The 13,340-nt window shown below is 41.3% G+C and overlaps 1 protein-coding gene across 1 annotated transcript in view; it reads right to left on the bottom strand.

Moving 5' to 3' along the window:
• Nucleotides 1-13,340, bottom strand: part of plekhh3 (pleckstrin homology, MyTH4 and FERM domain containing H3) — a 41,192-nt gene that overhangs the window by 4,725 nt on the left and 23,127 nt on the right. Inside the window, exons 5-12 of the mRNA XM_080904847.1 lie at nt 11,732-11,889; nt 9,143-9,266; nt 8,116-8,413; nt 5,945-6,152; nt 5,607-5,734; nt 4,862-4,982; nt 3,935-4,423; nt 3,620-3,811 (exon numbers count right to left, since the gene is read on the bottom strand). Of these exons, the coding sequence (XP_080760973.1) occupies nt 3,620-3,811; nt 3,935-4,423; nt 4,862-4,982; nt 5,607-5,734; nt 5,945-6,152; nt 8,116-8,413; nt 9,143-9,266; nt 11,732-11,889 (1,718 nt within the window). The remainder of the gene's footprint in view (nt 1-3,619; nt 3,812-3,934; nt 4,424-4,861; nt 4,983-5,606; nt 5,735-5,944; nt 6,153-8,115; nt 8,414-9,142; nt 9,267-11,731; nt 11,890-13,340) is intronic.

The following is a 13,340-nucleotide window of genomic DNA, read 5'->3' as shown; positions in this document are numbered from 1 at the left end:
TTTTAATATTTGTGTGGATGCTTTAAGCATCCACACTATTGAGTTCCTCTTGGGACTTCCGTACACTTTTTGGCACTTAACTACTTCCACAATTTTCAGCCGATTTTCACCGTTCAAATTTTAAACTATTCTGCTATTTCTGCTAATTATGGCTATGTCTTTTGGTATTTTTCACTATTATACTTTTTAAAATATTAAGCTTAATTTGTCCCATTGAAATGAATGGGAAACTTCTGCAATTCTGCTAAAATTTGCTTGTTTTTGAAACTTAACTACTTCCTCATATTTTCACATAGAACAACCATTCAAACTTTAAAATGTTCTCAAGTTATTGGGCTATTCAGGTATAAATCAGCTTTTTCAAATCTTTTACCGTTTTACTTTTATGCCTCTTAAAGTTTTCAGTTGCAAAATTGTGATTTTTCACAAAATACATGCGTTGTTATGGTTGCTATGCACTTGGCTTCCAGTGTGCCACTGAAGGTTTTGCAGTCTTCTCTTCATGTCCGAACAACTTCTTGCTACTTGCTCAATTTTCACTCAACTTCCACAAATTATACATCAAAACGTAGGTATTTTTGCTGGCTTTCAGGAAATGTCACTATCATTGTTGTGGCATTTATAGAATTTTGGCAAATCTCCTCAGACCAACACAATGTCACAAAACTCTCCATAGAAAGTCAATGGAGAGCTTGTTCAAAATCACCGCTTGATTTCTGTAATGAGAGGCATATTCGAATTGTCATATCTCCTTAACGAAGCAAAGTTAAGACATAAGGCTTGTCCCAGTATATCTTCAGACACTCCTGACGCTCACAATTCAAGAATTTCTTTCTCACCTATTACCATTCTGAAATGAGTTAGACTTGTTTGAGGGTAGGAAATTCGTCCTTTGCTCAGATTTCTTCAGATTTCAAACTCTGGAAATGAACCACTTTTTTCTCTCGTCATATCTTTTTAATGGATTTCCACAGAGACCTGAAAATTTCCATGATTGTTCACCAAAGCCTGCTGTCTCTTACGGTGAAAGAATGATATTGATACTCCAAATAGATTTAGAGTTAGAAAGCGTTGTTTGAGGGCAAGTCAAGGCAGTTTTTGCTTTGCTCTACTCAGTTATGGTGCATTAGAAGTCAAATATCTTTAATAATTCATATTTTAATAATAAATTGTCAAGACTGGAAGATTCCCCCATCTCTTCTGAACAAAACGGTGTAAGAATGACCGCTCTAGCCCCTACGGTTAGGAAATTATGGTCATTTGTTTGAGGGGAGTCGTCACGATGAGAAATAGACTGCAAAAATCCTGTGTCTCTATGTGCTGCGTGCACCTGTTTTAGCGGGAAAAAGTATACAGCCTCTCTGATTGGTGGATTCAAATTCAGCAGCTCCCAGGCTGCTTGACTGAGCTAGAAACTTACTTCTCTCTCCCTGTGTGTGTGTGTGTGTGTGTGTGTGTGTGTGTGTGTGTGTGTGTGTGTGTGTGTGTGTGTGTGTGTGTGTGTGTGTGTGTTTCCTTATGTGTCCATATTTGTGATTGTGTTGCTGTTATATATTTTTTTTGCTGATTTTTTTCATTTAACAAGTATATTTGAGGGACCCTCAGCATGTTCAGCATTTTTTCAGCTGTCCATTTTGCTTTTCCAATTTTTCTGTTTAAGTTATTACTATTGTGCTAAATCATACTATTTCTGCTTTTTATAAGATTTGTGCTTAATATAGTATTTCTGCTAAATTTTAGTATTTCTGCTTTTTATAGGATTTGTGCCTAATATAGTATTTCTGCTTTTTATAGGATTTGTGCTTAATATAGTATTTCTGCTAAATTATAGTATTTCTGCTTTTTATAGTATTTGTGCTAAAACATAGTATTTCTGGTAAATGTAGTATTTATGCTTAATCATACTATTTCTATATATTACTGCCAGGTCCCCAGGCAGCCAATCCTCTGTGAGGCCTGAGACATTCAAATTTACATATCAGGGCTTGCACGGCTTCCCAGCCAGCCAATCATATATGTGGGTTGAGGCATTCAAATTTGCATATTGGGGCCTTCGTGGCTTCTAAGCCAACAAGTCATCCATGTCATATATCTCTAAAAATCCATATTTTAATGATAAATTGTCAACACTTGAAGATTCCCCCATCTCTTCTGAACAAAACGGTGTAAGAATGACCGTTCTAGCCCCTACGGTTAGGAAATTATGGTCATTTGTCGGAGGGGAGTCCTCACTATGAGAAATAGACTGCAAAAATCCTGTGTCTCTCTGTGCTGCGTGCACCTGTTTTGGCGGGAAAAAGTACACAGCCTCTCTGATTGGTGGATTCAAATTTAGCTGCTCCCAGACCTAGAAACTTGCTTCTCTCGCCGTGTGTGTGTGTGGGTGTGTGCGAGACACACACACACAGAGAGAGAGAGAAAGCCTTTTACAGTATTCTGCAAACTTTTATGATTTTACCAGCTTTTCTAATATGGACCTCAGATTCTTGTTAACACTCCATGGCACAAATACTCTTCCCTTTAGGCTCTGTGTATGTGTGTGTGTATCAATATTTCTCCCATTTTAAAGTATTACTCCTCCATAATTGTATTTCTGTTAAATCAAAGTACTTTTACTACATCTTAGTACTTCTGCTCAATCATAGTATTTCTGCTAAATCATAGTATTTTGCCAAATCTTGGTTTTTGTGCCAAATCATAACATTTGTCTTATGTTATAGTATTAAAACTAAGTGGAGGAATTTCTGTCATGTTACAGTATATGTGCTGATTACAGTATTTCTGCTAAATCATAGTATTTCTACTATATTATATTTTTCTTTCTAAATATAACATTTCTGCTATATAAGTGTATTCTGCTATGTTATAATATTTGTGCTAAACCGGAGTATTTGTGCTGTATCATAGTATTTCTGCAAAATGATAGTATTTCTGCCAAATTATAGTATTTGTGCAAAAACATAGTTTTCATTTAAAATTACAATATTCATAGCTCATCACAGTGTCTCTGGTAAATCACAGTATTTCTGCTATGTTGCACTATTTTTCTAAATCATAGTGTTTCTGTAATGTTTAAGTATTTTTGGCTAAATATATTCTTTCTGTTATCTTAAACTATTTCTCCTAAATTCTTGTATTTTTGAGAAGTTATCATGTTTCTGGTAAGTTACAATATTTCTGCTAAGTTCTGCTATGCTATTGTATTTCTGCCAAGTATTATGTTTCCTCTAAGATATTGCAGTTCTGCTAAGTTATTCCATTTTAGCAAAGTTCCTTTGCTTCTGCAAAGTTTTTACAATTTCTGCAACTTTTCAGTTTTTTCAGCTAGTTTTTGCATACAGCTTCAGCTTTAAAGCATCCACACTGCATTTTCGCAGGAAATGCAAATTTTTCTAGTTTACTTTGAAAGTTTATTTGCTGCTACACAGCTCATGTTTCAATAAGTCATCCAAAGGTGTGGCTCTAATTTCATACTTCATAACTCTTTCTTCACAGACCAAGATCCAGAAAAGCTAAAATAAAACCTTTTACTATCTAAATAAATCACAAAAATGACAAATTTTAAACTAAGAATGACATTTCCCCCCTTAAACGAAACAATTCTGCACTCTGTTTATACCTTGGTGGTTTCAAAGAGCAGATCCCGGTCCCCAGCTGTAATCTTGAAGGTGTTGCTGTCAGATACACCATAAGAACAGATCTGGCCATAAGGAAAGGACTCCAGGGCCTCTGATTCTCCCTGCTTATACAAGGATACAGATGTAGCAGCTACACCCAGCCATAACTTCTGGGAAAAACTCCCCGTTGAACTCTGCAGGCAGAAAGAGGCGTGCAAATGTCAAGAGACTGCAGGATCCAAGTGGCTCTTGAGCTTTGAGGAAAAAAAACGTTTAAGAGTGATACTAAAACTAAAGCATAAGCACACAATACTCACAATATAAAAGTCCACTTCATAAAGAGTGCATCCAAAGCCGGACCACTGGCGTGCAATTGTGAGGTAGGCGGCCATACTGTCCCTGCGGCTGTAGCCGGCCAAACCTTTCCAACGCTCCAAGATGGACGTCATGACAGCCGCTGCCTCCTCCTTCAGGCGGGTCCGCAGACGCATGTCCTGCTCAACTTTTTGCTTGTGTACTGCTGTAGCTGTGTGGCTCCACAGAGTCCCTGCGAGGAGTCCTGTGTGGAAGCGCTGCGTCGTGGGACAGCCCTGAGCAGCTACCTGACAAGGAGGCACATCTTGCGGTGCAGAAATTGACATGAGAACCCGAGTTTCAAGCATATGACCTGGAAAAAGCTCATCCAGAGGCGGGCAGGGGGCATGTGTGCTGAAGTCACCCATTAGGCTCTGAAGCCTCAGGGCAGCTAATGCCTGCAGGTCCTCTTCACAGGCTGGTAGCTGACCACGCACGACCATCTCATGGCACTGCAGCACAAAGGTCAAAACCAGGACAGAGAGAAAGAGAACCAAACACAAAGAAGGTAAAGGTCGTCAGTAATAACTTCAAGTCCCCTCATCCATCCTTTCTACCCCACCTTGTTTTATTTCATCCCGTAACTCTTTTATAGAATTCCCCAGGAAAAAATTATAATGAAGCCAATGCTGGCTGCCTTTTGCCCCCTCTGCACTCCAGCCAGTGCTCTTAGTCATGTTTTTTATGCAATCCATTTTATAACACTCACAGCCAGTGGGAAATTACAGACTGTGATTGCAGATTGTTTAGTAAAAGCATACACGATTCAACAACAACACAAGTGATGAATCACTGAATGACAATAAATCAGATGCCATCATCAACACCATCACTGGTCACTCACAACAAAGAAATAGTGAAAAGAGAAGGCTCATGTTCCACTCCATTACCTGCTCAAAGAGGAATAAATACTCTATGCTGTCCACTGATATGCTGTCTGCATCCAACAGGCAGTAGAGCTTGAAACACAGTTTCCACTGGGATTTAGACTCTGACTCTTTAGTAGAGAAGCTGCATAAGAGAGGGACAGAAAGTTAAATCTGGGTCAAGAAAAAAAGATACACTAAAGACACATATGACAAACAAAGAATCTTAAGCCTTCTGTTAATATGTTACAAGCTATTGCTTCCCTGCTGTGTAATGCCGTTGTGTAGTAACCCGACAGTTTCATGTTTACCCTGTCACTCAACATTGAGAGGACAGACACACCCATGCCTGTTTAAAAAGAAAAAAAAATAAAGCATAGCGCCCTTTTTTCCAATTGGCTCATTGTTTTCGTTTTGAGACTATTGCCTTGTACAATTAAATGACATCATCTTTACCTTGACTAGCACCTGGCTGGCACTGCTGACAGACATAGAGACAAATCTAGTTTCCCAGCATAGTGTCATGTTTGACCAACAAGAACAGACAAGGTCACCAGATATCAAGGACACTGGTTAACATTCAGCATAGCACTTGGACTAGGGGGGAGATAAATAAACAGTGTGCTGCTCTGTCCATACTCATCTATAGAGTGACAAATAGGCTTTTTGCCACAATGTTTTGATAGCACGTCTGCTTGGTTTTATTATGACTGACTTTTTTGTTTGTTCTATCTTCCAGGGTAAAGACTGACAAGTCACTTTTTCAAACCTGGTTAGGATGTCTGCGACCAGAGCGCTTCCTGTGACTGGCTGCTCCCACAGTGCATTCTGCTCGTATAGTGCAAATGTATTTTTGCTCTCTTGTAGGCCGAGCTTCTCTTGCATCCTTCGAACCACCTGGTGAAGAGGAAGGAGAAGCGGATTGAAAAGACAGATGGACTCATAAGTTATTGGGCTTCAAGGGTGAAGGCAGAAGAGGGAGCATTTTACTAGGCTCTTGATTGCACTGTGAAATTTTGAATTGGAACTAGTGAGTAGCTGAAAGACTCCGAAGCCAGCTCAGAAAAGTTGTGCTGCCAAGTAGAATACAGGGAAATGCTTCCAAACCTCATTGGCAGTAGTGTGTGAGCTGATGTAGAGCTGGCAGGATCCAGGGCCTGGATAGTGCACGGTGCACAGCATCTCCTGTCGGTTCATCAGCATCTGGATCTCCTCCCAAGATGGCACGCACTCCCGACACTTTGTCTTCTCCAGAGCCTCACTGATGAATGACGCATAGTTATCCATTTCAGACTCAGGACTTTGGCTCTGGATTCTGCAAGACAGATTAAATGTGTGAGAAAGTGATACTGCTGTGAGTGCGTGTCTGTGTGTGTGCGTGCATGCACTTGTGAAAGCAATTTGTCATAAAGATGAAAATATTAAGCACATAAAAGAGAGAATTTACTCATGCCTGCGACTCAAAATCTGTTAGGTGTTACGGTGTGATTATGGACTTTGCGTCACTCCATTGATTCAACTAAGTTTTTATTTTGTTTGGGCTGGCAGTGCTAGAAAGTCAATGAGGCGAAGAATGACAAATGTTCTCACTTTAGCTGTTAGGAACTTAAAAGACTCAACATCCCTTAATTCTTCAAAGAAAAGGAAAATGGCAAAGAAAACATGTTTGACTTTGGGTAGTGCACGAAACAGGAAAAGGCGTTTCCGCTCCTGTGAACCAGAGTGACCCCCTCCTTCCTCCCAACGGAGTGTCCAGGAGTGGAAGGTGAGTGTATGTCTGTGTGCTGTTGTTTTAAAGGAGGGGACAAAAAAAAGCAGCAAACCAATCTAGCGGGAGGCTGAGGTTTGCGAGTGTGAAAGGTGTGAAATACAACCTGATTGAGTGATTAGCTAAGCCCTTTGTAAACACAGGGGGGGGACAAACAGGAAGGAAACAATTACACTCCAGTACTCGTCCCAAAATACGCAAAAACAAGGGCAGAAAGAGGAAAACGAGCTTATTCACTTTAACATCTTGCTGTCTCATAAGGGTGGCTGAAACATAACTACGAATGTCCCACTGATCTGTGTGAGATTTCCTATACTCTCCTTTGTTTGTGTCTTTGTACCATTTCCTGCTTTCTCTCCCTCTCCTTCTCCCTTGCTTTCTTTCTTTTGGCCTAATCTGTCTGACAGCAGACATTCCCTGGGGGTTTCTCAGGGCACTGGGGGAGTGGAGGATGGTTTCTGGGCCTAATGCCCAGCTCCAGTCTTAGCTCTGCCCAGCTGCAGCCTCAGCAGTGGTCCAAACAGTGAGAGAGTGCGTGAGAGTGACAGCAAGACGTATCAAAACACACAGCCAGCGAGTTCCACAGAGTTGTTATGAATTGCCGTTGCATGCAACTGTTCCATTAGCCAGAGGGCGATTCCCAGTACAGAAATATAGATAGAAAATTGTAGTGGTTTCATGGCATGGCATTAGACAGAAAATCAAGGGCAGGAGATTAGTGCTTCTAATAACTTAGATTAGCATTCTTGACAGAAGGGCTAATTCAGACCTGTAAATCCAGCCCTTGAAAACTGGATCTGTCTAGGGAAGCATGCTAACAATGTGAAGGCATATCATGCTACTATATCTAAACAAGTGTTTAGGGATGCTGGCGCCTGCTTTTTGTCCGATGTCTAGACCCCATGTTTCGCTGCTACCACGCAACACTGGTTCACCTTTATCTCCCAGGTCAAGCCATTCCTCTCTTATACCCTTGTCTATCATCTACAGTGTACTCCAGGTCTGATGTCTCATATGGGATTGAGGGCATCGTACTGCTGAAACACTCATGTAAAACAATTTGCATGACTATATAAACGACTTAATGCAACTTTTCTATTAACTGACAACTGCAGTCTGTTACCTCAAACTGTCAACATGGGTGGATACGCTGTAGTGTTTTCCACCTTACTTCCACAAGCCACGTTTCCCAGTCGGAGAAATCAGAGCCAGAAAAAGCAAGAAAGTTTTCCACTTCTAAGTAAGAGATGACGAGGTGAGCAGCTTTCTCAAGTTCGGAGCATTTGTGTGTGCTTAATTGAATGTGAAAAAAATCCTGTCTGAATGCTGTTGCAAAAGCAAAACAACAATCTTGAAGCGGTCACTTGTGAGAACTGCTTTACTTGAGCTAAATAGTATTTCATTACAATAGTACTGTAATGAAATACTGCAAGGTAAATACAAAGCGCTGCACCTGACTTCCCAGCAAGCAGCATTAGATTTTAGTCTTGGCTCAATCATAGCATCTCACCTTTTGAGGTGGAATCGCAGGTATTTGAGCACAATTGGCCCAGGAAGGAAAGTGCAGCTCATACAGGTGAGAAGCTGCCAGTAACGGAGATGCGCAGCAGTGTTTGGGGAAGGCGTGTAGCTGGTCTGCTTCACTAGCTGGCAGTAGACCTCATCGCGGAGAGGCCGCAGGTCCAGGCAGGTCTGTAGCACACCCTGGATGATTGGAACCGGCTCCCTTGCTGATTCCAGCTGCTGCAGGCAGTTGAACAGCTTCACGGCCTCCTCACGCACCGAGCCGTAGCCTTTCCCACTGTGGTCTGGAGAGATAAACAAAGAACAGTGTGTCAAAAGTTTTTGTCAGGACATATTCTTCCTCCCCCACCCCTTTTCTAGACATTTGAACCTTGCAGATATCTTAAAGGAATGGTATAACATTTAATCATGTAAAGTATTGTAATATAGCAACCTATTACATTAGCATCTCATCAGTTTTATCATCGTATCATGATTTTTTAGCTTAATAAAACAAAGTGTGTTCCCTGAACTCTCAGAGAGGATGTGCGTGAGAGAGAAAGAAAGAGAGAGAGCTGCAGGCATGTATTTTCACACTAAGCTCCCACGGTAGATTCCTCCCAGTGCATTTAAGTGATTGGAAGATTGTCCATTAGGGTGGAAGAAAGAGCGATTTCAGGGTCACAGGAGGAGAGTGCACGCAAGGAAGCATACGTAAGCAAAATGAAAAGCAATCTGCGTTGCATTGAGCTTTATTCTTCCGCTAAACAAATCAAACTGCAGAGCAATCACAGTTTTTAAAACAGTCTCTTTCCACTTAGCCACACTGCAATTATAGAAAACAGCTGCCAGCTTTGCACACACACCGAGTGGCCATGTGCACTGGTTATCTCTTTCGTAAGAGCTTCAAGGTAAATTCGGCCAGTTGACACTTACTCAAACAGTGCTAAAAAAAATGCTAATCATGCTATTGTTTTTAACCGGTACTTTCACATACATATAGATATGGCAGTGTAAAAATCTTAAGCACTTACATGTGTGCTCCAGACTGCCATAGGGGAAAGGCAGCAGAGGAGCATATAAGGGTCCCTGGGTGTACTTCAGGATGGGGTTGTGCTGGTAGATGTGTTCCACTACCTCAGGGTTGAACTTATTCTCCTAAAACACACAAGTAAAACAAAACCAATCTATAATAAACAAACACATTTGAAAATAAACGTTCATGTGCAGTCAACAAGCACGAAGCCAGCCTGAGAACACTCTGTGAGTGCGTGTCTGTGTGTTTGTCTATGAAGGGTAACTGAGGTCGATTTGACCGGGGTCACAATCCAGCTCTGGCATCTTTTAAACAGCAGGAAGGTCAAGTGATGACCCAGCAAACCACACTAGCATGACTGACACGTTATATTTTATACACTGGTGTCAATGAGTTTGGTGTGCGTGTGTTTGTGCCTTTACTGGGTATGTGGATAGATACCTTGAAGCAGTACAGATGGCTTCCATGCTACTGCCCTAGCACCTGTTGCTCATTAGTAACGTTGCCACTGCTCTGGCTCTCTCCTGACTCTGCAACTTCCCCGATCTTTCTCTCTGGCTATGAGACAAGTCAGCTTTCTCCCTCCTTAGTGGGGCAAAGTTGACACATTCCACTGAAATGCTTGGTGCACACTGGTGACAAGCTTGTCTGTTTGAACTATGGGAATGACATGTTGCTCTATGGACCACGTGCAGTGGGATGCAGCAACTCAACATCCCAGATGACATTCATCCACTGATCCAGGGCCAGAGATTGTTTTTGTTCCATTTGGTCATCCACTGCCACATGCAATAGTTTGACATTTTGGGAAATACGCTTATTAGCCGTCTTGCCAAAAGCAAGAATGGTAATTATGAAGGACTGGAAACAGGGGCAAACAGCTAGCCTGTACAACGGCAACAAAATCTGTTCATCTTATTTATATTACAAAGAAATGCTTTGCAATAACAAGCTCTAAAGCACGATTGTTTTTTTTTCTTCTGGTCTCTGTCAGCCTCATTGCCAGGTTGGGAAAAGGTTTGATATTCCAGAATACACCAAGCACGCTACACTACTTTGGAGTGTTCATATACCAAGCACGACTAAAGAGCGTGGTAAAAGAAAAGACAAAATAAACAGGGTTTCCCACTTTTTTTTCATGGACAGTTATCAAGGTAAGGTTCTAAAAGGTCTGTCTAACATATTATTGGGCTGCTTGTGTTTTATGCCTCATTCAAATAAATTCAATTTTGTTTATATAGCACCAAATCACAACAACGGTTGTGTCAAGATGCTTTTTCAATTATCAGTTTAGCTAATAAGAAGCTCAAATGCCCCTGCAGCCTTAGACTTTTCTGTGTGGACTCTAGATACTCTAGCTTCCCACAGTCACAAAGACATGCATGTTAGGTTGACTGGTGATTCTAAATTGGCTTCCTGTCTCTACATGGTAGGTTGGTGACAGGCTGGTGACATGGCCAGGATATACCTTGCCTCTCACCCTGTGACAGTTGGGCTAGGCTCTAGCCACCTGTGACCCTGAACTGGATGACAATGGTTAAGAGCATGAATGTGTTTATGATCTAAGCACTGATAAAGTCACAGTTTAAATAAAACATTTCACACACCTAATCTCTTTCAAATATGACTTCTGGCTATAGATCCATTGCTAAAACTGCCAGGCTTTCGCCCCTCTGTGTCTGTAACCTGATTCTATACTTTAAAGATAAGCAAGCAGTCCTGTTCACACAACGCCGCCTCTGTTTAGTCTCTCTGGATTTTTACAGTTCCAGTCATGGCCTCACACTTTAGAGAGAGAATACTTTGTCCAGTTGAGGAAAAGTGCCTATGTATAAAGGTGAGGGAGAGGGAGAGAGAAAGCAAGAGACTGAGAAAAAGGTTTTAGGTGGAAGGATGAGTGACTGTCAAAGCAATAAATGAAAAGCAGACCCCTTTATTCCTACAAAAGCTTGACCCCTTTTTGCAAACCAGATGAGGGTAGAGGGAGCAGACTAACCACTTTCTTTGAGATTAGAGACTCTCGTTGGGAGATTACTGAGAGAGGAGGCCAGGCAAAGGACTGCTTATCTCGTCCTGCTGCTTCATGCAGAGCCCTCCTCCATCTCCTCTGCCAGAACTGCCCTTCTCTACACCCAAGAGGCAGACTGATGCAAGATGAGTCGTCTCTCTGCTCAATGACATTCCAGCACAATGTGTTCTCTAGCACACCGTGCATTAAAATATGACGATCCCTTGTAAACACACTCCCTGCACAAACTAAGGTATCTTTCAAAAGCCACAAATCCTGTTTTTCTAAATATTCAAATAGCTGGAAATGCCTTTATCTTGGAATGACCTTTCAACTGCAGGTCTGGTATTATTTCCTGTCCCTGTGTGACAGAATGAAATGAGGTCATTCAAAAGAGAAAGGCAAGCAGAATAAACTTTGGACTCCCTGGTACAATGTGGTCGTGTGGTTTCCATGGTAACGGGGCAGGGGTTGTGGAGCATTATGTAGCCTGATGGCCGTTTGTGTTTGGTGGCTGTAATCATAGGTAGTTTGGCAGCAACCCTGTGTATGTTTGTGTGTCTGCGTTGCGTGGCCCACCTCAATGTCTCGAATCAGGAGCTGTGTTGGCGTTTCCACGGGTGATTTACTATCAATGATTTTCTGGATGGCACAAGCCCAGTGCACAGCCTCATTGAAGTGCTTGGTGTACAGCCTATAGCAATGTTTCCGACCATAAACTGTAATGCTCCAGTAACCTGAAAAAAACCCAATAATAATAATAATAATAATAATAATAATAATAATAATAATAAAGCAACACATTTAAAAACCATTGCAAATCTTATGACATGTAATGGTAATAATTCATAGTTAGTAATTTAAACTGGACCTTATCTGACCTGACACTTTTCCAGACATGTGTGGGATGGTTTTGTTTTGATTTTTTTTGTTTTGTTTTTTTTAAAGTAAACAGCATGGATTTAGGCCTGATCCAGTTTCCTACAATGTGAGACAATAAACTGATTCCTGCACATCTTCCATACAGACTCTCTCTCCTTTACTCACTCAGCTTCACTGATGATCAAAGGTCAACTTCAGAGAAAAAAACCTCAGACTACACCAAAACCAAACAAGAGTAGATATTCTGCAGATGTCTTAAGACACGAGTCCGAAAGCCCTTAGTGAGTTTCATTTCGGGTAACATAATAAAAGCTAAAAAAGAGGAACATTTCTCCTTCTACAGAGGAAGTATTAGACATACCCCAGGCAGCCTAGCTTGATCTGTAGCCCCGTGGCGGTTATCAGGCTTTCCTGCTACGTGACTTGGCACCACATCCTTCTTTGTTTAAAGTTCTTAGTCAAGTATAACCCCAAAATGAAAAAGTTTTACTACTCAAATCATTACACTGCACTATTGCCACTGACCAATTTGAATATGTTCACATATAATATTAACCACTGCTTTCAAGGGTCTATGAGACCAAAAACGGAGCCCTTAAAGTGAACTCCTATTTTATGGCAACAACCAGAAAATACAGAGGAAGTAAAGATTTCTTGCAACTCTTTTGTGACAAATTTCCCTGCTTAAGAGGAACACAGATCTACTCAGTAGTGAAACAGCCGGGAGTCTGTGACAAAGTCGCTGTTGAAAGTCCTCCTCTGTCCAGAAAAGTCCCCTGGCCTATTGAGTTAGAACTATGTTTGGGTTTGCACTATGGTTTTGGCATTTTAAGCGGTTTGGTAAAGTTAGCAGGGCATAATCTCCATTCACAGAGAGGCAGACAAACATAGATAAAGGGTATCTGAGGAATACAGATTTGAAAAAACACAAGTCATCCCTGTGTCTTTTCAAAAGCAACTCTTTTTATAAATCTTTGTCATTTGTTTCCTGCATCCAAGAGATTGCCTTGCTGGTTACGCGAATGAGACACTTGTAGGCCAACCTTGACCCGCATTTCTGACCAAACAAAGCCGGGGCTTCCCAAACTTACTAAGAATTACAGTACTCATGGGAAGGGGAAAGCTAGCCACAAGTCACCACTTTCATATTGAAAGACCCAACAATTTACTGGGAAGTTTTAAAATAATGCCTATGATCACTATACCACAAAGGGAATTAACACAAAGAACTAACTGGACTCTACAGAGATTACAGGAAAGCCTGCATGAGTGTGAGTCAGCTATGTCTCATCCCGTCTGCATATGG

This window comes from Rhamphochromis sp. 'chilingali' (genome assembly GCF_963969265.1).
Source record: "Rhamphochromis sp. 'chilingali' genome assembly, chromosome: 15".
NCBI lineage: Eukaryota > Metazoa > Chordata > Actinopteri > Cichliformes > Cichlidae > Rhamphochromis > Rhamphochromis sp. 'chilingali'.
The sequence above is the reverse complement of the archived record's forward strand: the minus strand, read 5'-3'. Positions and strand labels throughout refer to the sequence as shown.